The sequence below is a fragment of the Carassius gibelio genome, chromosome A11, assembly GCF_023724105.1.
Source record: "Carassius gibelio isolate Cgi1373 ecotype wild population from Czech Republic chromosome A11, carGib1.2-hapl.c, whole genome shotgun sequence".
NCBI classification, from domain to species: Eukaryota; Metazoa; Chordata; class Actinopteri; order Cypriniformes; family Cyprinidae; genus Carassius; species Carassius gibelio.
The window spans coordinates 15,165,614-15,189,122 of NC_068381.1; the positions used below are offsets into that span (position 1 = coordinate 15,165,614).

A 23,509-nucleotide genomic window follows, 5' to 3' on the forward strand; every position below is an offset into this window, starting at 1 on the left:
GATTGACATTGAATACAGCAGGAACGTAAAGACTGTGTCCCAGATGTTACCATGCATGAGACGTGAATTAATCACAAAGCTACTGAGTAATGAACTCTTATAAATATGAAAACATGCTCCTACATTACAACCCATCCAGTTTTAATAAATTATGTATTTATTATCTTTTAAAATACATACATCTCTTTGAGGTTAAATATAACACATGCTTATTAAAGATGTTACTATCAAAAGGCACATATGACCTTCTCTGTAATACTCTGGTACAATTTTATTTATTTATTTTTTTTTGTAGAAAAAAAAAATGTTTGTGTCTCTCACCTATAATTGGACAGTTTAGAATAGTAATTTTAAATGTATCAGTGTAGCTTAAATCCACAAATCCACATTATTAGTTATGTTAAAGGAATAGTTCACCTCAGAATTTTAATTAGCTGAAAAACATCACAGTAATCCACAAGCAATCCATATAATTCCAGTCCATCAATTAAACAATTTTAACTGTTGCTTCTGGTCAGAATACCAATCTTTAGTCTATAAAAACACTCCAGTGATCCAGTGAAAACATCCATCATCTTTTATCCTCTCACATCAAAATCACATTTGGACTATTTTACATTGTAACAAAGACTGACCCTTGAATATTTCTCTTCTGATTCAGATGACTTTGTCACAGAGGAAAGCAATATTTTGTATAGAAAACTCTTTTTTTTTTACCTGAAAGAAATGGAATGTTTTATGAATGTGTTTATTACAAACACAAATGTTCAGTTCAGTGGAGTATTGTGAGCTGTTTGTACGCTCATTCTCATGGCACCCATTCACTGCAGTGAATACATTGGTGAGCTGAGGGTGAGTGCGTTTTAATCAAATTATTATTTAAAAAAAAATATATTCAAAAGCTTTTTTTCTGATTTTATTTTCTAAATATTTATTTTAATAATATTTTATTATCTAAATATTTTATTTTTAAATATGTGTTCTTAGTAACTTTGCAGGAACCATATGAAAATTAGTGTTTGCACAACTATTTTCACTTACTTGTTTTCATGTAAATGCTGAAGCTCCAAAAAGCACATAAACTACCATAACAGTATAAATCATCTCTGCAATGTATTCAAATACATTTTACTGATTTGTGAGTAAAACAGGATGAAATTCAAATCTGTATTCAAATCTGGCACATACTGTATGCACCAACGTGTTAGCACAATGTTCAGTAGCGTGTGTGCACTCAACAACAAATAAGCACATAAAGTCGGTTAAGAAATAAAACTGTACACTACCCACATTGGTTCCTGCATGCATAATCAACACAGTATGAAAAAGACTAAGAACTGAGAACAAGTCACATTTACCTACTTTGAGAACCCCTGCTTGAATGCACAGTAATCATGTATCAAGTTTGAAAATGATTCAAACATTCTATTGAGAACATGATACTAGAGGGCAAAAAAACAAAAACAACAACAACAACAAAAAAACAAATAGGTGTCTTTCTTCAAGAAAGCAAATTATAGGGTATCACCTGTGCTTCATCCACTAATAAATATAAATTGCAATGAGCCCTATTACTATAATGACACAAACACCTGATTAAAATAATTATCTTGGTGTGGGTTTTCAGAAATGGTTTACATTGTAAAAGATATTACTTGAGCTGTACCATAGTTGTGTACACATTAATCACATATAACAATTTCCCCAAACAGCTTCCGGTGATTTAATTATAAGAAATAACTTGGTTAAATACCTGTCATGATTAAATGCAACTTTAATGATCATGGTTATTTTTTGGTTTAATGAGACGAAGTCAATCAAATTTAGTCATTAATTGTCACAGTGTCTGGGTTGTTGTTCCCCGGGGTTCCACTAGATGTCCTCCTTCTCACGGTGTCTGTCCCAGATCACTTCCTGTTTCCTTATATGGTCACCTTCCTCCTTGTTGCGTAATTGATTGTTGCCCCCACCTGTCTCCTGTTTCCCCATTATCCTTCTGTGTATAAATACCCAGTCTGTCTTAGTCTGTGTTACGGAGTCCTTGTTTAATGTTGCGTATTATTCATGTCCGTCAACTCTTGCCTTGCCTTGCCTTGCCCTGCCTTGCCCTGCCTTGCCTTGCCTTGCCTTGCCTTGCCTTGCCTTGCCTTGCCTTGCCTTGCCTTGCCTTGCCCTGTGTTCGTGTCCTGTTTATGTTTGTTCTGGATTATGTTTGGTTTTGACCTCTGCCTGGACTGTTTACCCCTTTGGATTATCCCTAAATAAACGACGTATCTGCAAATTGGTTCCTTCTCCTGTGTTTCCCATAACACAAACGTGACAGAAGGACTCCGTCCAACAGAGAACCAGCGGTATGTCTGCTCATGCCTCATCCCCAGCCACAGAGCGGGACAGAGGCGGTTTTGAGGGAACTCGCCTGGTGGTTTTCCGGGGGACCAGGGGAGGTCGCCGAGGAGGGAGTGGTCGAGAGGAGATTCAGCACCACTCTCAACCATGGCCTCCCTTCGACCCGGGGCTCGTGTGGGATGGATCAGAGCCACCCTCTCACCATGGCGGACGGAGAGGTGAGAAGAAGCGCATGCCCGCCATGGTAGCGCCACAACCCAAGATGGCCGCCAGCCCAGCGCCACAGCACCAAGTGGTCGCTAGCCCACTACCCCAACACAAGATCGCCGCCAGCTCCGCGCCACAGCAAAAGATGGCCGCTGACTCATTCTTGGATTATTTCGCTACGCTATCAAGGATCCTAGAGGTTCCCAAGACGGTTCACGTCATGGCTGCTGAGCCAGCGCCTCAGCACAAGATGGCTGCCAGCCCAGCGCCACAGCATAAGATGGCCGCCAGCTCAGCGCCACAGCACAAGTTGGCCGCCAGCCCAGCGCCACAGCACAAGATGGCCGTCAGCCCAGCGCCACAGTACAAGATGGCCGCTAACCCAGCGCCAATGCCCAAATTGGCCACCGGTCTAGCGCCACAGTACACGAGGGCTGCCAGCCCAGCGCCACAGCACAAGATGGCCGCCAGCCCAGCGCCACAGCACAAGATGGCCGCCAGCCCAGCGCCACAGCACAAGATGGCCCACTCAAAGCCTGAGTCTCCAGATAAGGTGCACGATGCTGTCCCGGAGGCAGAGGCGGTGCACGATGCTGTCCCGGAGGCAGAGGCGGTGCACGATGCTGTCCCGGAGGCAGAGGCGGTGCACGATGCTGTCCCGGAGGCAGAGGCGGTGCACGATGCTGTCCCGGAGGCAGAGGCGGTGCACGATGCTGTCCCGGAGGCAGAGGCGGTGCACGATGCTGTCCCGGAGGCAGAGGCGGTGCCCAATGCTGTTCCGGAGGCCGAGGCAGTGCCCGTTGCTGTTCCAGAGGCCAAGGTGGCACTCGATGCCGAGGCAGCGCCCGATGCCGAGTCGGTGCTCGATGGCTGTGGTGGTCTTCCGCTCCGCCCTGGAGGGCTCTGACTTTGACCACAAGGCTGTGGTGGTCTTCCGCTCCGCCCTGGAGGACTCTGACTTTGACCACAAGGCTGTGGTGGTCTTCCGCTCCGCCCTGGAGGGCTCTGACTTTGACCACAAGGCTGTGGTGGTCTTCCGCTCCGCCCTGGAGGGCTTTGACTTTGACCACAAGGCCGTGGTGGTCTTCCGCTCCGCCCTGGTGGGCGCCTCAACAGATCCTTCAGGGATTTCTGTGTGTTGTTTTGGTTTCTGTCTGTTCCCCTCAGTTTGTCTGGCCCTCCGTCCCTCCCCCTGTACCTCCTCTGGTCCTCCTCCCTCCTGGTCTCCCTGTTTTATGTTTTCATTTCTGGTGTTTGTCCCCCATGTGTTCCTTTTCCGGCCCTCCGTCCCTCCCCCTGAGCCTCCACCTGTCTGCCTCTCTCCTGGTCTCTGTGTTGTGTTTTGTCTTGGAGCGTCTGGGAGCCGCTCCGTAGAGGGGGGGTACTGTCACAGTGTCTGGGTTGTTGTTCCCCGGGGTTCCACTAGATGTCCTCCTTCTCACGGTGTCTGTCCCAGATCACTTCCTGTTTCCTTATATGGTCACCTTCCTCCTTGTTGCGTAATTGATTGTTCCCCCCACCTGTCTCCTGTTTCCCCATTATCCTTCTGTGTATAAATACCCAGTCTGTCTTAGTCTGTGTTACGGAGTCCTTGTTTAATGTTGCGTATTATTCATGTCCGTCAACTCTTGCCTTGCCTTGCCTTGCCTTGCCTTGCCTTGCCCTGCTTTGCCTTGCCCTGTGTTCGTGTCCTGTTTATGTTTGTTCTGGATTATGTTTGGTTTTGACCTCTGCCTGGACTGTTTACCCCTTTGGATTATCCCTAAATAAACGACGTATCTGCAAATTGGTTCCTTCTCCTGTGTTTCCCATAACACAAACGTGACATTAATGAGTGACTAGCATCTCTTTGAAGGGATTATATGCAGGCACTTACAATGATCCAGAATTAATGTCAGACAGACAGATAGATAGATCTATCTATAACAAAATCTATAACAACCTACCTTATAAAGCAAAGGAAATTGTCCAAGTTTCAGCAGTGCTATTTTATTGGTCACATTTGCACTAGCTTGGACTCGTCTCAAATCCTCTGGGCTCCCATATTGAACGTCCACCACCTCTGCCTGAAAAGAAATAAATAATAATAATAATTTTATATATATATTAATTCATTCATTAGTTCATTTATTTACACACACACACACACACACACTCACACACTCACATGTTTTTAAAACAATGGTTCAGGGTAGACTCTGACCTGTCTTGCTGTGTGTGAGGAATAACAAGCCTCTGATTTGTAATGTTACTCAACCCATAAATTTAGTTGTCACATTCATTACTGCTAGCAAAGCATGAGTGAAAACAAAGTGAATATCTCAGGCTGTGTATAATGGGGGACAAGTATTAGCCATCATACCATAAATCACACACCGACCCAGCATAGATGTCACAGCTCTGAAAGAATACAAGGCAGATTCAAGGCAGCCACAGGCCACGACATCCTTCTTGTCATTTAGTCTGCACTATTAAACAAAAACCAGGTTTGTGAGTTTAAGAAAAGCGAGTACGTCTGACTGACAAGGGGTGATGAGGTGGGGTCAAACTAAATGCTGTTTAGGGCCCAGAAACACAAAGTGGAAATGCATTACCTGAGTTTGATTAATTTTTCATTAGGCCTGGGGGGAAATGAAGCATGATTCTGGGCAGGAGAGTACACCTAGTTGGTCTCCCGAAACCACAAGACCATTGAAAGATGTGATTTATCACTAAAGTCTGCATTTGGATTAGAAGAGTGTTCCGTCTAACCCCAAAGAAGAGGCAGAAAATTGGGAATGGATGAGATTTGCACTGAAAGGCTGTCATTAAGGTAATGAAATTAAGGAGGGCACACATTGCCGAGAACAAATCACTTTTCTAGACAAGAGACGGCTCCTGTCACGAGTCATCTCACCCCCAGCGACTTGAAGCAACTAGAGGAAAATAACTATTGTTATCACATCTACATGATTGAGGAGTGGAAAGAAATACCCACCCCATAATTAAACATTATTTTGAAGAGCATGTTAAATACTACCCCTAATCGCACGGCACAATTAGAGGCCAGACGGCGAGAGTGACGATGTGTCTTCTGTGAATAAAAATTTGGCAGTTCTTTAATGCTCAATTCATTTTTCATTTTGCAAGAGGCCGTAAGGCATCGTTACAGTGAGAACCTCTTACAATTTCAAAGGAATTTAATATGCCCTCGTTGTGTCCATCTGATTGAACTTTTGGTAAATATCCATGTAAAATTACAATTTGAACTATGTTAACACACTGGCTTTGCCGAGGTGTTGCAGAAACGTTTCATCATTTCACCAGTTTCCTTTTTATATAAAGCAATCAATGTTAAATGAATACAAATGACCACTTCCAACAGTATAGATCATGTATCAAAGGAAAACCTCAGAACAAGGCGTTTCATGAAGCGCATACAGAGCAGGGATTTTTTTCTCTCTCTTTCCCTACACTCCATCATTCATCAGCTACAAGATCAAATCCTCAGCTCATATGTTCTAAAACAATGATCCATCTTGAAAGATAGGTGAAAAAAATATCAAATTCTTTCTCAAAAAGGCCTTAATGAAAGAAGGGTTTGCATCAACCATTATTTGAACCCAAAAGATTTTTGCGAAAAAAAAAAGAAAAAGTTTCAGTTTCAGTTCAATGTCAGTTTCAACCAAAGCTAAAGTCAAGATTCTAAAGTATGTCCATTGCTCATTAACCTGTTTTAACATTATTTAAATAAAAAATAAATATTACTGTACAAGTAATTATTATTTCAAAGCAGTGGGGCCTTATTTTCATTTTTTTATTTCTAGACCAGGAAAACCCATGTAAAATAATTTTAAAACTTCATGCCATACCAAGACACATGAAAAATGTGGTTGATTGATATTAATTGGTTAAAATGCTTTCAAAACTTCAGAAATCTTGCATTTTAATTTACAGAATCTATGGTTGTTGGGCCATTGAATATTGTTGTGGGCAATGGGGTAGTCAAAAAGGTTAAGAACCAAAATTTTAACTGCATTGCATAATAAGCATTAAAAGGAAGAAAAAACACTTTAATATGAGACTTGTTAATATAGCTCAATGTTTAAAATGCAACAGTAAGTTTTTTTTTTCTTTATACTCAATTTACTCATTGATTTTTTTTATTTATTTTTTAATCTATAACAACACAGTATTAAAATAAGTTTTTGATTATACATATTTTTTAATACTTCATTATTAATTTATAATTGGCATAATTAGCTGCTATGCCAGTCAAGCCTGCCTGTGAGATTCATGAACAGATGTCTGTGGATATGTGACTGTGGTAATTCTGTACAGTGGAAAAGATGGTGAATTTTTTTAGCCCAGTTGTGGATCTGGGAGTTGGTAAAAGTACATAATGTGAAATGCCAAGTGACCCATGAGTGGCTCAAGATAGCTGGATAATTCTCTAACGCCTCGACACGAGCGTTCCATCCATCAAGCCAGTCATATTTGTTTTTCCCTGTTGATTTTTAGACATTGCAAATGCAGTTTAATTTACATCAGAGCCTTGAGTATGTGCAATGTTATGATGGATGACTTTGACCTCCCTTGTAGAGGGTGACATGAAAGACCGACTGCAACTCAGAGAACTTTTTACTGAAGCTTATCCCAGCGTGTTAGATACAGCGTGTCTGTCTTGAAATGGATAATGGCAATGCATCTTCCTTCGACATTTCCTTTTCCCTTTAGAGACAGGAAGCATAACCTCAACAAATATCTGGAGAATATATCAAGTGTGTGTGTGTGTGTGTGTGTGAAATGGGTTCAGTCTTGCATAATGGATTTGTTTTAACCTTCTGACGGTATGAAGTGTTCATTGCTGTGAAAGTGAGTTTGGAAGTTTTAGAAGTTGAAATTTCTAACACTAATTCATCTGCAGCTGCCAATACAATGCATTTATTGTGCAGTACATTAAATAAAAAAAGGTCAATAACCAACTTTGTGTTGCTCTATTATACATGATAAAACAATTAAAGTCCTCAATTTTGATTGACTGAGTGGCATGTATTCTTCTGGTGGAAAAGCTGAATTTTCAGCATCATTACTGTAGTCTTCAGTGTCACATGATTTTCAGAAATCTTTCTAATATGCTCAAGACTTTCTGCTCAAGAAATATGTTTTAATAGGAATGCTAAAATGCATAATATAATATTGAAGCATTCAGTACGACTCATGTGCTTGTGAATTGCATTTTTTTCTGGTTTGTTTTAAAGGGGTCATATAATGCGACTTCAATTTTCCCTTTTCTTTGGAGTGACAGAAAATCTGGGTGCATGAAGAAGATCAGTAAAGTGGCAAAGACTAATGTCTCGAATCCAAAGAGATATTCTTTAAAAAAGTTAAGAGTCAACCACACCCTCCTAAAATGGATCATATAAACAGGCCCCCACATGTCTACATCACAATGTGTGAAGATCTGCATAACATCGCCCAAATGTTCATGTAAAGAAAGAAGGCATAACCTTTATTCTCACTGTTGTGGCAGTTGCCATGTTGTGGAGATGCTGTGTGTTTTGTTGAGAAGGCGAAACTACTTTGTTTGGCCTTCCAAAAGAGGACACAATATAAATCAGTGGTTAAGTTGTATTTACAAAACAGTTCCAGAACAGTTCAACCCAAATATTCAGATGTGTGCAGTGCAATATATGGACAACGTGATCTCATGAGAATACGTGTGTATTTTTACGTTAAATGTGGTTCTACCACACGTACATTGACTTACGTTTTCATGCACATAGAAACGTACAATTTAGATGTATTTATAGCAGTAAAACGTACAAATACTTATGTGTTAGCAGCTAAAAAAACTTAAATATTCTAACGTAAAGTGTGAATGTATATGAACTCCCATGTATTAATATTAAAATAGTGGCTTTAATGATTTAAATCTGTTGTATTTAATTGTCATATCAATACATGTTTTTATTCAATTTATTGAAAGCAGTTTACTCGTCTACTTAATAGGAAATAACATTTCTGTGCATGCTGCAAACCATAGATACACAAAAGCACAGCATACAATTACAAATCACATCCATTTTATTTGTTTGCTGTACTGCATATCTTTAGAATCCAGATGTTTGCAAAGAACATATCCAAATTCAGCCCTTTATCAATCGATCTTCATCTTCATTCTCAGCAACAGCATCCGTCACAGTCAAAGCTCGCACTCGTTGTGATTCGAATTTGAAAATAGCGCCAGTGCGCCACGTTACAACATGGTTTACGGCACTGATAACGAACGCTCATTGGTCCTCATCCAATTCGTCACAGATTGCGACATGTCCTGTTTCAGTTTATGACATTTGAGTACTGCGCCAGTGTGCCTTCACGGAGAAAAGACAGATACATAATTTCATGGATTAATAAATTAAATTCTGCTCTGTACCCTATGAAAACTATTACCTCCATATAGAGGACTACGACTGGAACTCATTATTATTTGAACTACTTTTGGTACCACTTTTGATATTTTCGCAAAAAATAAATGATTAACGTTACGTTTGTTTGTTTGTTATTTGTTTATCTATAACAGTAACTGTTATGTAGTTTTAAGAAATGGTCATGGGTAGGTTTAGGGGTAAGTGTAGGATTAACGTTAGTGGCTCAAAATATCGTTTTAATGTTATATTTTTACTAAAATTGTGTTTTATTATGTTTTATTCTTTTAACATTCTGTAAATAATACGTAATACGTAAATTACACTTTAAATACGTAAAGGAACATACGTATCGGACAGTTTTAGTTTACGTCTAAATATGTACGTTTTGTTTGTGAGATCAGGCTGATATGGAGGATGAGAACTGTTTCTGTGAAAGAAGCCTATAACAGCAATGTCTGTTTCTATAAAATGGGGCAATTCCAGCTTTGCAAGGAAAGTCTACAGCTTCTTACTCACAGTTTGTAAGTTTTTATATTTTTTTCATATGTAAAAGACTTTCCACTGATGATTCAAACGCGAATATAAAGCAGTGTATAATCAGTAATTATGTCCCCACTGAATGCAAAAAAAAAAATGGCTAGTTTATAATAGATTTTATAGTTTTTGTCTCATCGCGCCGGGACACAGCATCACAGTATGGTAAGGGGCATAACATTTTTGTCTGACGCTTGAGGTATTTGGCCAATCACAATGCACTGGATAGCTGGCCAATCAGGGCTTTCTAGAACAATTAGTTTTGTAAAAATCTATGTATTTCAGAAAGGCGGGGCATAGAGGAGCAACAATAATGTACATTATGTGGAAAAGGTGTTTTATTTTTGTTGTTGTTTTTTTTTTTACCTTAAACCTAACAAACACATTGCATTACACTGAATACAAAAAAATAATGTTAGTAACATCATATGACCCCTTTTAAATAATTCAGGTGTGTTTTATTTCTATTCATTGTAATGACTTGCAGTGAGAAGCACTTCCAAACCTGTTGTCCAACAAAAGAAAGCATTATTATTAGAGAACCTTATAACATGTTTTTACTACACAAGATCAGCAAAAGCTTCTTATCACAGAAAGAGGCAGAGAATATATTCTATACTCTAACAAAGACTACGTGGATTAGCAATGGATTATAAATATACTTAATTATTATGAAAATACCAGAGATGGCTTGAAGAACATAGAAAACCTATATATTGTCACAGCCGAGTGTTTTCATGCATCATGTTTTACAATGCAAAACGTTTCTCAATTTTATTTTTTTATTTTTTAGTTTTTTAGTTTAGTTACAGCAGCTGAATGGTTTTGTCCATATAAAGGATTGCCTGGAGCTTCATGAGTTCTGTTATTTCTGTTATTATATATATATATATATATATATATATATATATATATATATATATATATATATATATATATATATTTATTTATTCATATAATAATAATAATATATAATATTTAAAAATTATTAGTAATGTTTTTTCTTTCTTTCTTTTTTTAACAACAAAAAAAACATGGTTAAAAGGACCAAGCTATGCACTGAACCATGGGCTAAATGTATTGTTGCATACCTAATCATCTTAATTTTTTTATCAAATTAAGTTGTTTTTCTGTTTACATTTTTCTGGCTTCTGTTTTTCCTTGACTCCTTTTCAATGGTTAAATATAATTTTATCAATCAACAAAGTTTAACAAAAATTAATTTTTTAGGGCCCTATTAAATGTTTTATTTTTTCTTCACCACCTTTATTGTTTCCTAATTCTGAGTTTCAGCATGTGCAATTATTTAAATGTATAAAAACAACTTAATTTATTCCTTATATATATTATATTATATTTTATATATATATATATATATATATATATATATATTAATGGCCTTATCAAATGTTTTTGGCAAATACTTTAAATTGTCTTTAAATTAAACCAGACTTTTACTTTGAAGGGTTGTCGTGAATAGCTTTACAGTTCTGTGTCTGTGATATGACGCTAGTTTCACACAAATCAAACGGTCAAATGCTCGTGAAGTCACTCTCAAAGCAGTTTTGGAGATGTTATTCATGTGTTTACCTGTACGTCCTCATTTAGTGAGACTGCAGATGCTGAAATCACTGTGAGCATCACGCGTCATTAACAGAGAAACGCAGAAAATGCAGGAGGATTCATATTAAAATCGACTTTTCCAGCTTAATATTTACAGATACTGGTTCATATCGCAATTTGATTTAAGTGTAACAACCTATACTTTTGATTAATTCATAAAAATGTTGACAAATTCTGTGACATTCTGTGTTAAACTAATTTTATATGGATATTTTCATGGAAACTGTGATACATTTTTATTTGATGACCAGAAATTCTCTTTTGTATCACAAATACATTATACACATTAGAAATACTGTACCTTAAATGTAACTTTTGATGAAATTAATACATCCTTGTTGAATTAAAGTATCAATTTCTTAAACAAACATGTTACTGACCCAAACTTTTGAATTACTGTGTAACAATGTATTTTTTTTTTTTTTTCAGGTAACCTAAACATGCACTTTAAGTAGTAACATTCACATTTTCTTCAGGTCAAAAATGCCAGTAAATGTTACTTAATCAAGTTGACAAATTAGGTTGCATGGACAAAATTCATTTTATGAGTTAGATTTAGAAACAGAACCTTAATTGCACATTACCACATTTTTGGCTTTGTCGGCATAATCTAAATAATTTAAGGGCATGTTTACACATGGCAGACGCAGTTCATTTGAACAAGTGAATGCTGCCATCCAAACCGTGGTGTGCACAAAAAAAAAAAAAAAAAAAAGTTTACAACAGTTGTGTTGTAAACAGGTAAGAAGGTTTTGAAATAAATTTGACATAAAGCTGTCCAGTCAGGTTGTGACCATATTCATATACCTTTTGTTTTAAATCTTAGTTATGATGTTAAAAATGACAGCGTGAATGCAAAGAGAATCAGGACTAAATATATCACTTTCTTTTTGGTCCATACCAAAAGAACCAGTATAAAATACCAGTGTGTTAATTAGCATATAAAGGGCGATGCACATTTTTAGGTTAACATTATCACATGTCATTGTTCTGGACTCATAGCTGATGTTTCCAGTACAATTGTGAGTATAGTATTGGTCATCTGAGTATATACTTGAGTATAATGATATAATGTAACTCACCACTAGATTTCCCACAGCCGAATAGGCTGCAAAGGCAAATGGTTCAGTCGTGGATGCAAACGGCTGGTCACACCTCATTCCGCTAGGCAGGTAACATTGGTTTCTGCTCGTATCGATGATTGTGCTGAGGTTGGGTCCGGGATAGCTCAGAAGAGCCATGTGATTGGTCACCTTGACATTTTTTAATCCCAGATCTTCCCACCGCTGAGCAATGTACTTGACCTTGGACTCTTCTGGGAGATCAGACAAGCTGTCAAAGTCCCTGTATCGAAGTAGACACAACAGGAAGAAAACACTTAACAAAGGATTGATGAATAAGCGCAAGACTCATTATCATTAGTGTAATTAGCACATTGTTGACTTTAGGTTAACATTTATTTTCCTCAAAGGTATTTACTTGGTCTATTGACGTGAAGATGCAACTAGAAACGAGGGACAGAAATGGAGAGACAGCCTCCATAATTCATATTCCGGACAAGCTTCAGTTAATGTAACTGATGAATATGGCAACACAGGGAATCAATTGTCTCCTGAACAAACGGATGCACTATTAAAAAAGGATTGCTGGGAGTGAAAGTAAATTAGCAACAGACGGTTAAACATGAGAGAGAGAAATGAAGCGCTGTTAAGGTGCTCTGGCAGCTCGGCTTCGGTTATTTTTTACCCGTCACAGCACGTGGAAGGCACAAATAGAAACACATTGTTATCTTGTAACTTGAAAACTTTAAGAGCTCTCAGGCCCATCAGCATGCCAAAGCTAACTCGGTGATTTTATAGGAGAAACACAGCAGGCCTGCCCATTCTCTCAAATCTTCAAAACAAAATTAATTGTTGTAATTAAAAGTGTAAAAGTAATCCAAGAGCCTTTAGAGACTATGAATCATTTAACTGCACTTTTCTCTCTCTCTCTCTCTATCCACAAATTTACACAGTTTGATAATTGCCACATGACCCTTTCAATATACTTTACTCAAACTAGGACAGACTGTCTTCGCAAACAAAGAGTTTTCTCATTATAGCACTTTTTTTAGGTGAAAAAAAAAAAAACGTTCAAAACAGTTGTGATTTTTACAGCACAACAAGAAAAGGAAAAACACCCTGCCTGAAAAGTACAGACTAAATCAACAGTGGTCTGCTTTCTTCTGTGAGATGTTTTATACACACAACAAATACACTTTATTGGATTCTAATCTGATTTGTATTTGTGTTTCATAGCAAATGATTTACTTGGGGGGTACAATGCCATTTCATGCATTAAGAGTTGTTTACACTGTTAAAGAGTTGGGTTCTCATGCTAAGCATTGACTCAGCCTCAGTCGTAACACTCACGGACCATTGGCTAAACGGCTGATGCATATGGGACACAAAATTGGAAACACTTCAGGAGTTTCGAAGTCACCATCAGATTGGCTGAATTCTACCGGATTTCTGGGAGATGTTTGTGTCATGTTCTTTAACGTTCCGCCTGGAAACAAAGATGCCATAGCACCAACCCCCCTTACAGAAGAAGAAAGCCATAGAGTTTACAACTGTGACAACAAGCACTTGTCGGGATAAAGTAAACACTGGAGTTATAAGTGAAATAATTAAAGTTCATAGCATAGAATCTTTGAAACACGGCAGAGAGTTTTACACACCTGTCTGTTATTGTGGCTACATTTCCACATTCGGAAAGTGATGCTGAACGAAGTGAGCTATGATTTGTTGTCTGACATGTCAAACGGCCTCATGGGTGGGCCTTGGCCAATGAAAGCTGCCATGGATTCCAGACCTTCAGTCATAAGCCGCTGCACTGGACTTGTCTCCAATCCAAAGAAGTGCGTTTTTGGTTGCAAGGGAAAGATAAAATTGTTCAGTTTCCTAAAGAACTCAGTGTTATGTAAACAGTGGATACATATCGTTTGATACTGACATATGGAGCGGTCCCGGCTGAAAAAAGATCCCGGTCATGATTCAGAACTGCAGACGATAAGTTAAACGGCATCAAGCGTCTTGTTTTGTTGGTATTCAATGTTCAACTGCTCGTCATTCTTTAGCTCCACCCACGGCACATCTCCAGGCTCCATGGCTTTATTCTTTTATGAATATAATAAAACAAAATACTTTTTGGAGATATGAAGGATGCAGTACTACTCTATAGGTTCTGAAGATTAACATGAGATTGGGTGAAACTGTGGGCCCTATTTTAACGATCTGAAATGCAAGTGTCGAAGCGCAAGTAACTTTGTGGGCGGGTCTCGGCGCTGTTGCTATTTTCCCGGCGGGATAAATGGCTCTTGCGCCTGGCGCAAATCTAAAGTGGGTTGGTCTGAAGTAGCTTCATTATTCATAGGTGTGGTTTGGGCGTAACGTGAAATAAACCAATCAGAGCGTCATCCAACATTCCCTTTAAAAGCAGGTGCGCAAGTTCCATTATGGATTGCTATTATTATGGGGTATTTACCAGGCGCACGCCAGGAGCGGTTCACAGCCGAGGAGACTGATGTTCTTGTAAGAGCAGTGAAAGACAGAGAAGTTGTGTTGTATGGGGATGGGAGAAACCCACCCAAAATACACCACAATGATTTCCGTCATCTCATGTGTTAATATTTTTTTTAGTGTAACAATTTATGATTTGCAAAAATAACTGTTGCATCTGTGTAGATTACATGAGCAAAGTGTATGCGCGTTGTGCACGCTATACATTATGGTCAAGAATGCGCCCTTAAAATAGCATAATGAACAACGCGCCAATGACTTTAGACTAGGTTTTTTTCTGGTCAGTGGCGCAATTGTTTAATGGAACAGCAAAATAGCACCAGGGATTGTTTGCGCCGGAACACGCCTCCTTTTTTTGCGCTGAACCGCCCAGGGAGCGCAAGTTCTTTCACTAGTTTAGCGACGTGCTTCTGTGGAGGGAAAAGCGCGCTTTGCGCGGGTGCAAAATAGGAATGACACATGCGTCGGTGTACAAAGTCAATTGCGCTGGGTGCAAGATAGGGCCCTGTGTGTGTTATGCCCCCTTTAAGCAAATTATTGACTGAACTTTGATCAGTAGACTATTTAGATAAGTAACTATACAATTATTTCAGTTTTACTAATAAAATCAATGCAAATTAGTCAATACTGTGTGATTGACCCAATGTTTCCTATGAATAAATATAATAGGTTCACACAGACCTCAAAACACAATTGACCACAAGATCAGAACACAAGAAGTTGCTAAATTTGACCACAAAACCAACATGTAATTCATTTAAAAACATCACACAAATTATCAAATGACTATAATTATTCATGCCCTAATGGATACAACAACAAAAATACAAATTGTAAAACACAAAATCAAAACATAAAAAAATAATAATATATAAAATAAGTCTAATTACATTGCTCCTGAATTTTTTAAGTTTTTTAAAACATGTTACTTTTAACTAATTTGACCAGATATTTACCATAATCATGTAGACGCCCCCAGAGTAAAGAGTTATTTGGGAATAAACAATATTAAGATAAACTAGACAATGTTCTTTCATATGGACAGAGTGGACAGAAAAGTTTTACATTTCTTTCAGTTGTTATTCCTACTCAAAATGTACCACCATAGTAAATTGTTTTTCTCTAGCTTCTCAAGCACAGGACTCATCCAGTCATCCAGTGGACAAGCAGTCCAGCCCCACACTGAGGCACTGTGACCTGACAGAGTGTGTCCAATCCCTCACGGCTGTGCATGGGTGCCTGGGTAATCTAATTAAAAGCGTGCTCTGCATGAGTGGAGAGGATGATTCCTAACCTCTCTCAGGTAATGCTTCTCCAACCTCCACCCCCACTGCAGCTGGAACAAGACTTAAATAGTAACCCAGGGCATTATTTATGGAGGAACCGCTCCCCCAAATGATTGTGTGACCAATTTTACTTCGACCAGTTGAAATGAGCTACAAAGAAATATCACTTCTTGGTGAATTAGAATGTGTCAACTTAAAAGTCTAGGTGTTGCTAAATAAAATGGAATCATTGTGGAGTAACTTCTAACTTTAGAATAATTTGGAAATACCTTTTATTTATTAGTAATTATTAGTAATTAAAGCTGCAGTAGGTAACTTTTGTAAAAATGTATTTTTTACATATTTGTTAAACCAGTCATTATGTCCTGACAGTAGAATATGAGACAGATAATCTGTGAAAAAAATTCCTATTGCCATTGCCAAAATTTTCAAAATGTATATAATAAGCGAGTACACCATGAATCCATTTTCCAAACCGTGTTTTTGGCTTGTCCTGAATCACTAGGGTGCACCTATAATAAGTGTTTATATTCGGACTATTTTAGATTGCTTCGGGGGTACCGCGGCGGAGTAACCCAGTACCTTTGTGATTCTTCATAGACATAAACGGAGAGAAGTAGTTCCGACTACGATGTTCTTCCGCACGACGCATGCAGTTCTGTTTATTAACCGCTAGAGCGTCAAAAGTTACCGATTGCAGCATTAAGGAAAATTAATTTCAAATAAATTGAAGTAAATAATTATCAAAGTTTTGTTAGAAATTATTTTTTTTTCTTTCCACAAATAAATAAATAAATAAAACATTAAGTAGCACAACTGTTTTCAACACTGATGATACTAAATCTTTCTTAATAACCAAATCAGCATATAAGTATGATTTCTAAAGGACTATGTGAAACCGATGACTAACGAATGACTTCAATCTGAAAAAGAGATTAGTTGTTTGCATGATGATGTTCTATAAAATGTTGCTCCATTTCTTGTCTCCAAACTTTTCTTATAGCTGTGTTGCTGTTTTTCTTCCACTGACCTCAACCCATGCCTTGCATTCTCTTTGGCTGTAGCTCATCGCGACACCTGACACCACGTGAAGTTGATTCCAGATATTGAACATGCTAGATATTCATTCATCACCGAGCCTCTTTGATGCATCATTGAGTAGTTCACACATAAAAACTTCAGATTTTCCTTCAGATCACAGCCTGACCTGTCGGCGAGCTCATTAATTAGCAAATCGGCCTTAAATGGGGCTTAAAATCCTATAGTGTGAACTAGTCATAACAGTGCATATTCAGAAGAAAAGAAACCTAAAAGGTAAAGAAGAGATAAAAAGGATAACAATAAGCCATTTTTCTGTAAATGTGAAGGCCTAGAAAAGATTTCTGATATGGAGAAGAAAAAAAAATGATTCAGGGTGAATTAATTGCAAAAGTTTAATAGTTCGAATTAAAGCTCTAATAGAAACCAGAACAGAATGATGAGGAGTATCAATACAGCACTGCCTCGCAGCCACCATAATTAATGCAGAATATGAACCGCCACACTTTAATTAGTGTTAACATGAAACTAACCAAGTTCACCATAAATCTATATTGCCATTATTACATGCTCCCATTTATTCCATCAAACCAAATCCACCTAATAAAATAAAATAAATTATGGCTTTGTGTGTTAATTAAATGCTGAGATAAAAAAAGGTTTCTTTATTAAACTTATATATATATATATATATATATATATATATATATATATATATATAGAGAGAGAGAGAGAGAGAGAGAGAGAGAGAGAGAGAGAGAGAGAAATAGGTAAATTTATTCATTATGGGTTTTCTAACATTCATTTGTGTATCAAAACACTTGACTTAACCAGTGCAAGTAGAACAAATCAGGCAAATTGAATCCATAACATGTGGTGATGTATGTGACCCAATTACTCGGTCACTCCATACTTTCAATAAAAGGTCAAACCAATTAACTTTGGTTCCATTTATATAGAAAACGTATCCTCAACCTCGACATGTCTCCACTGACCAGTACCAAAAAAGATCAGAGTAGAAGGCGGCAAAGCTAGTCACCCATCCTACCACAGCTTGACCAAATCCAGCCTCTTGTTGAGCAGCGTTTACAGAGGTGCTCTCCACAGCACGACCTGATGAATGATGTCACTGCCTCACTTGAGCCCAGCTCAAGCCTAGCTCACGGCTGATGCCGCTGGCTAGAAACAAGAGGAGTCTGCAAACCCTCGTGACGACAGATCCTTAACTCAGCACCATCTGTTACTGAGACTAATATAGACATCAGGAGAGGAGTCCTGCTCTCCTGTCAAGCAACAAATATCTACCATTTTCACACAGGAAGCCAGTCAACAAAGCAGCCAGATGAGACTTTATTTCTCCAAGTTTCAAAGCAATTATCAGAATGAATTCCAGTGGCACTACAATAATTCAGTTTTTTTGGGAATAAAGATCTAAACTGTGCTTTTGAGTGAGTGATTCTCCATCTTTATGTTGAGCAAATACAACTGGAGGAATGAATCCCTAACGTTTTTATTCAAATACGGTTGAGCGAAAATGATTGACAGCTGATGTATCTTGCAGGTGGTCACCCTGGGCTTTGCTTGGGTGAGGCTTGCATGCCGTCTGGGTGGCTATTGGACTGTGGCAGTGCTATTATGGATGATAACACTGCCGGAGTCCCATACCATATAAAAGCGCTAGGCTTTTTTTTTTTTTTTTTTGGTCCGCAGGGTCCTTGAAGAGGCCATAGTGTGTTAGAGGGGCGAACAAAGAGAAAGATAAGAGATATCTGTGAGAGCTTTCACTCTGTTGAAATATATGTGACCCTGACCTTCAAAGGAACACTTCAAAAGTGGTGATTCAGGAGGAAAAATCTATTTGATTTGCTCTTTTGAGAAAGCCCCGAGAAACTGAAATGAAACATGAAATTTTCATATGGCATATCAATTACAAAGGCATGAGCAAAGCTTACAAATATTTCTGCTTCATACATAAAAATGTTATAAATGTCAGCTTGAAATGAAGCAGGCCATGATAATTTATTATTATCCCAATTGTTAAAACATACTACAGCTCTATCTATCTATCTATCTGTCTGTCTGTCTGTCTGTCTGTCTGTCTGTCTGTCTGTCTGTCTGTCTGTCTGTCTGTCTGTCTGTCTGTCTGTCTGTCTGTCTGTCTGTCCGTCCGTCCGTCCGTCCGTCCGTCCGTCCGTCCGTCCGTCCGTCCGTCCGTCCATCCATCCATCCATCCATCCATCCATCCATCCATCCATCCATCCATCCATCTATCTATCTATCTATCTAGTCTAGATAGCTGTCTGCCTGTACACATACACACACATATAGTATGAAAGAGGTTGGGAAAATGCAACACCTGTGGCAACAAAACACAGTTGATATATAATAATAAATATTTCATAATGTGAAGCGGAAACATGAAATTACAATACTATGAATACACAAACCCCATTCACAAATGCATGTAGGTCAATGACTCTTAAACAACCATTTAACACAAGCTCTCATCTGAAACACCAAAAATGAGCAATGAGCATTGACGTATAAAAATTTCCCAAAATACACTGTTGTTGAGTTTTCCACATTTAGGAAGAAAACAAAAGACGCTGAACTTTCCTTGAACTCAGAAAAGAGATAAAAAAAAAGAGACGTTTATCTGGCAAGCTGGAGGGCCAGATTTCGATACAGAGAAGACATTTGCATCAGTAATGCAAAGCGATGCTCAAGTACATCCACGATCACTCCCTCTCTCCAAGTGGATTCATCCTAAAGAAAGCAGTCATATATAACTGGATTTACGATGATAAAGCAGCAGCCCTGGGAGAAGAGGGCATGGAAGACGTGCTTAACAAATGACAACCAAGGACTTCAAAGCACTACAGGACAAAGGGATAGTGAAATGAATAAACATTAGTGATTCTGATTAAGTAAGGAGTGTGCGGTATTCAACAATAGAATATGCATTTTAAGTATTTTTTTTTTTTAAACCACATATTACAAACTCTACTGCCTCTTACTCCTTTATGGCCAACAAATGCAAGGAGGACATAATGTGAAATGGCTTGTTGGTTGCTGATCGTTGCTCATTCACTTCAGTAAAAAAAAACAAAAAAAAAAAACTCATATTTTTAACATATAATAAAAAAATAAAATAAACAAATAAAAGCAATCAAAATAAAACTAAAAAAGAGATCAAATATTGTATTTGTTTCACTTTGTTATCATGTGACTGATAACCGTGAACATATTGTGATTTGTTAAATTACTGGAAAATGTACTTAAAAATTCAGAAGGTAATTACATCAGGGTATGGCTGAAAAAAAAAAAAATGTTTCGAAATTCCAGTTATTTCATTGTAACGTTTTTTTTTTTTTTTTTTTTTTTTTTCACAGAACTACGCTACAAGCACACCATCACGTGTCGTTATATTTAGAAAACATTTCCAAGAAAGTAGCTAAAAGAACAGGAAGATGAATTAAAGATTAATTTAAATAAATAAAAATAATCATAACTCACAGATAATTAAGTAAATAAATACACACACACATACATATATAGAGTATATTTGTATACACACATATACAGTACATATACATATGCATACATGAATCAATGAGCGAATGAATGCTGTATTCTCCATAACCATGCATTTAGAAGTAATTCTGTGTGTTTGTGTCTCTGAGTGTGTGTGTGTGTGTGTGTGTGTGTGTGTGTGTGTGTGTGTGGAACTGTATTCTGTACATTATGGTGACATTATTATTTATTTTATTTGTATTTTTTTTTGGTGTGTGTGTGTGGAACTGTGTTCCGTACAATATGGGGTCATACATTTTTTTTGGTCCCCATGAGGAAAACTACATTTAGATCAAAAAGACTGGAGTTTTATGTGTGGGGTAGGTTTACGGAGAGGGTTAGAGTATAGTTTGTATAATATAAAATCCATTACGCCTTTGGAATGTCCCAATCAATTATGGAAACCAGTTTATGTCTGTGTCTTTTGCAACATTATTATTTCAATCATAAAATAGTGAATCAGATGTTAAAAACACAGACGGAGTGTGCAAAAAAACATACTATCATCGGATGTAACTCATTCTTACTGAACCCCTTTATATCAACTGCATTGATCTACGGTCTTCATTGATCTGTTATATCATGGTAAACAGAATGGAATAAACTGACAGATAAAAGTTCACATAAACAACACAACCACAAACAAGAGTATGATGCATTCAAACAATAAGAAGTATAGAGAAAAGGAAATTAGATGTTGTGTGAAGGACAGTGAGAAAGATGTGTAATAAAAAGTCAGTGTATGTGACTACTATCATACATGATAGTATGACGCTCTCCTGGCTGCCAGTTTATGGTTAATAGAGTGTTCCAGACCACCATCTTCACCTGGCAGAGTCTCGCACTACCTGGCCTTCTTAACAAACTCCTTTTGGTCCAGCTATCGTTTCTCAGTAAGACGACACTGCCCTTTGACACAGATCTCACTGCTGTTCAAAAAACAGCCTGTACTAGCATCCAGACGAGCCAAAGGAAGAGGTCTTTCAGACCCTGATCCAGGGATTACTGGAGCTTCTGCCCTTTGGCCAAGCTTTGGTGCACTGCTTTATTTTCTCTGTCTCATTCTCTCACTTTCTCCCACTTTTTTTTAAGGGGCCACAAATACTAACTGATAATGAAAATAATCAACAATGCTTTTAGCTGTAAAAAACAAACAAACAAGAACATTTAACTTCCTGTTTAAATGTTTATATTGTGGGAATTTAGTTTTACTCAACAGCTTTATGATGTTAAATATTGCTGCATACTGTTGCATATATATATATATATATATATATATATATATATATATATATATATATATATATATATATATATATATATATATATATATATATCCTATGTTCATTAAGGCTGAATTTATTTGATAAAAAATACAGTAAAAAAAGTAAGATATTTTAAAATATACAGTTTAAAAAAAATCAGTTTTGTATCTCAGTATATTTTAAAATGCAGTTTATTCATGAGGTCAAAGCTGACATTATTACAGCAGCCATTACTGCAATCTTCAGTGTCACATGATCATTTACAAATAATTTTAATATGGCAATTCGGTGCTCAAGAAACATTTCTGTGAAACAATGCTCCAACTCCAAATAAATTAATCTAGATTAATTTCAAGATCACAGTAAGATTAATCTAGATAAAAAAAAATTAATCTACGCCCACCACTAATATATATATATATATATATATATATATATATATATATATATATATATATATATATATATATATATATATATATATATATATATTAGGGGTGTAACGGTTCACAAAATTCACGGTTCGGTTCGATACGATACACTGATGTCACGGTTCGGTTCGGTTCGGTTCGGTACGTTTTAGATACAGCAAAATGCAAAAACATCTCAACTTTTCAGAATGCCGCAAGCGCACCGCGGGTCATGTGACAAGAACTAACCAATCAGCTTCATCCTTTCCCATAACAACGTTGAAAACTCAGCCAAGATGAAGGAACAGCTGATTATAGTTGTATATGGATTGCAATTTTGAAATAAATTTAGTAGCAGAGCTACTGCAAGCGATTTTTAGAGCTGCAAATCCATTTATCCTTCGCTGAAATTTCCGCGTCTCATGGAGAGAGCACGTCATTGTTGCTTAGCAAAGACAGACGCCTCATGAGCGCTTCTGCCCGAGCGCTTTGGAAAGGAGGAGAAAGACGCGCTTAGCGTTTTCCATGCGTTTTTAGGAGCGATATGTGAACGGACCCTAAGGCGCTCGCTCACTCAGCACGCGCTGAAGGCTCATTGCAAAATGTCTAATGCATTTAACAGACCAGAAATATAAGATCCTAAAATAACCAACAGGTCTGGTGTTTGGGTGCACTTTGGATTCCCTGTAAGCTATAATACTGGTGTCTAAATGCTGCAGGCATAGTTTGTTGCGTGCATGTTTCTCCTTTTTTTCGTCTTTTCCCAGATACTGACACAATAAGGTGATGTCGGCGTAAATGAGTTGACATGTTTCAAGTATTCACGCTGTTGTTTTTTTTTTTTTTTAAAGCAATGAAGCAACCGCGCGAAGCCCTCACTATATAGGATTTTAGAAAGAATGCAGAGCACTAGTGTAGTGTGCAAACTTACCACAGTGTGGATTTCAGAAAGTGTGCAAAGACTTCACGTGCACACTTACCATAACATGGATTTACAAATAATGTTCTAAGGAGGGGCTCTCATGTCACTCTGATCGAGCAGCTCATAGATGGAATCATGCATCTCAAACAATATGTTTGAGAGTCATCTTCTTTTTCTAGTCTGTTAAACGCATTGGCCATTTTGCAACGAGCCTTCAGCGCGTACTGAGTGAGCGAGCGCCTGCTGAGTAGTACCCTAACATAAACATAAGTTGGTGTTTTTTTCTTCTTCGGGAGTGTCAGGGGCGTTGCCTGTTACGTCGTTTGGGTTATTGG

At 37.7% G+C, this 23,509-nt stretch overlaps 1 protein-coding gene across 1 annotated transcript in view; it reads right to left on the minus strand.

Moving 5' to 3' along the window:
* LOC128022442 (inactive N-acetylated-alpha-linked acidic dipeptidase-like protein 2) overlaps window positions 1–23,509 on the minus strand; it is a 174,122-nt gene that overhangs the window by 103,785 nt on the left and 46,828 nt on the right. Inside the window, exons 3-4 of the mRNA XM_052610035.1 lie at window positions 12,203–12,464; window positions 4,500–4,619 (exon numbers count right to left, since the gene is read on the minus strand). Of these exons, the coding sequence (XP_052465995.1) occupies window positions 4,500–4,619; window positions 12,203–12,464 (382 nt within the window). The remainder of the gene's footprint in view (window positions 1–4,499; window positions 4,620–12,202; window positions 12,465–23,509) is intronic.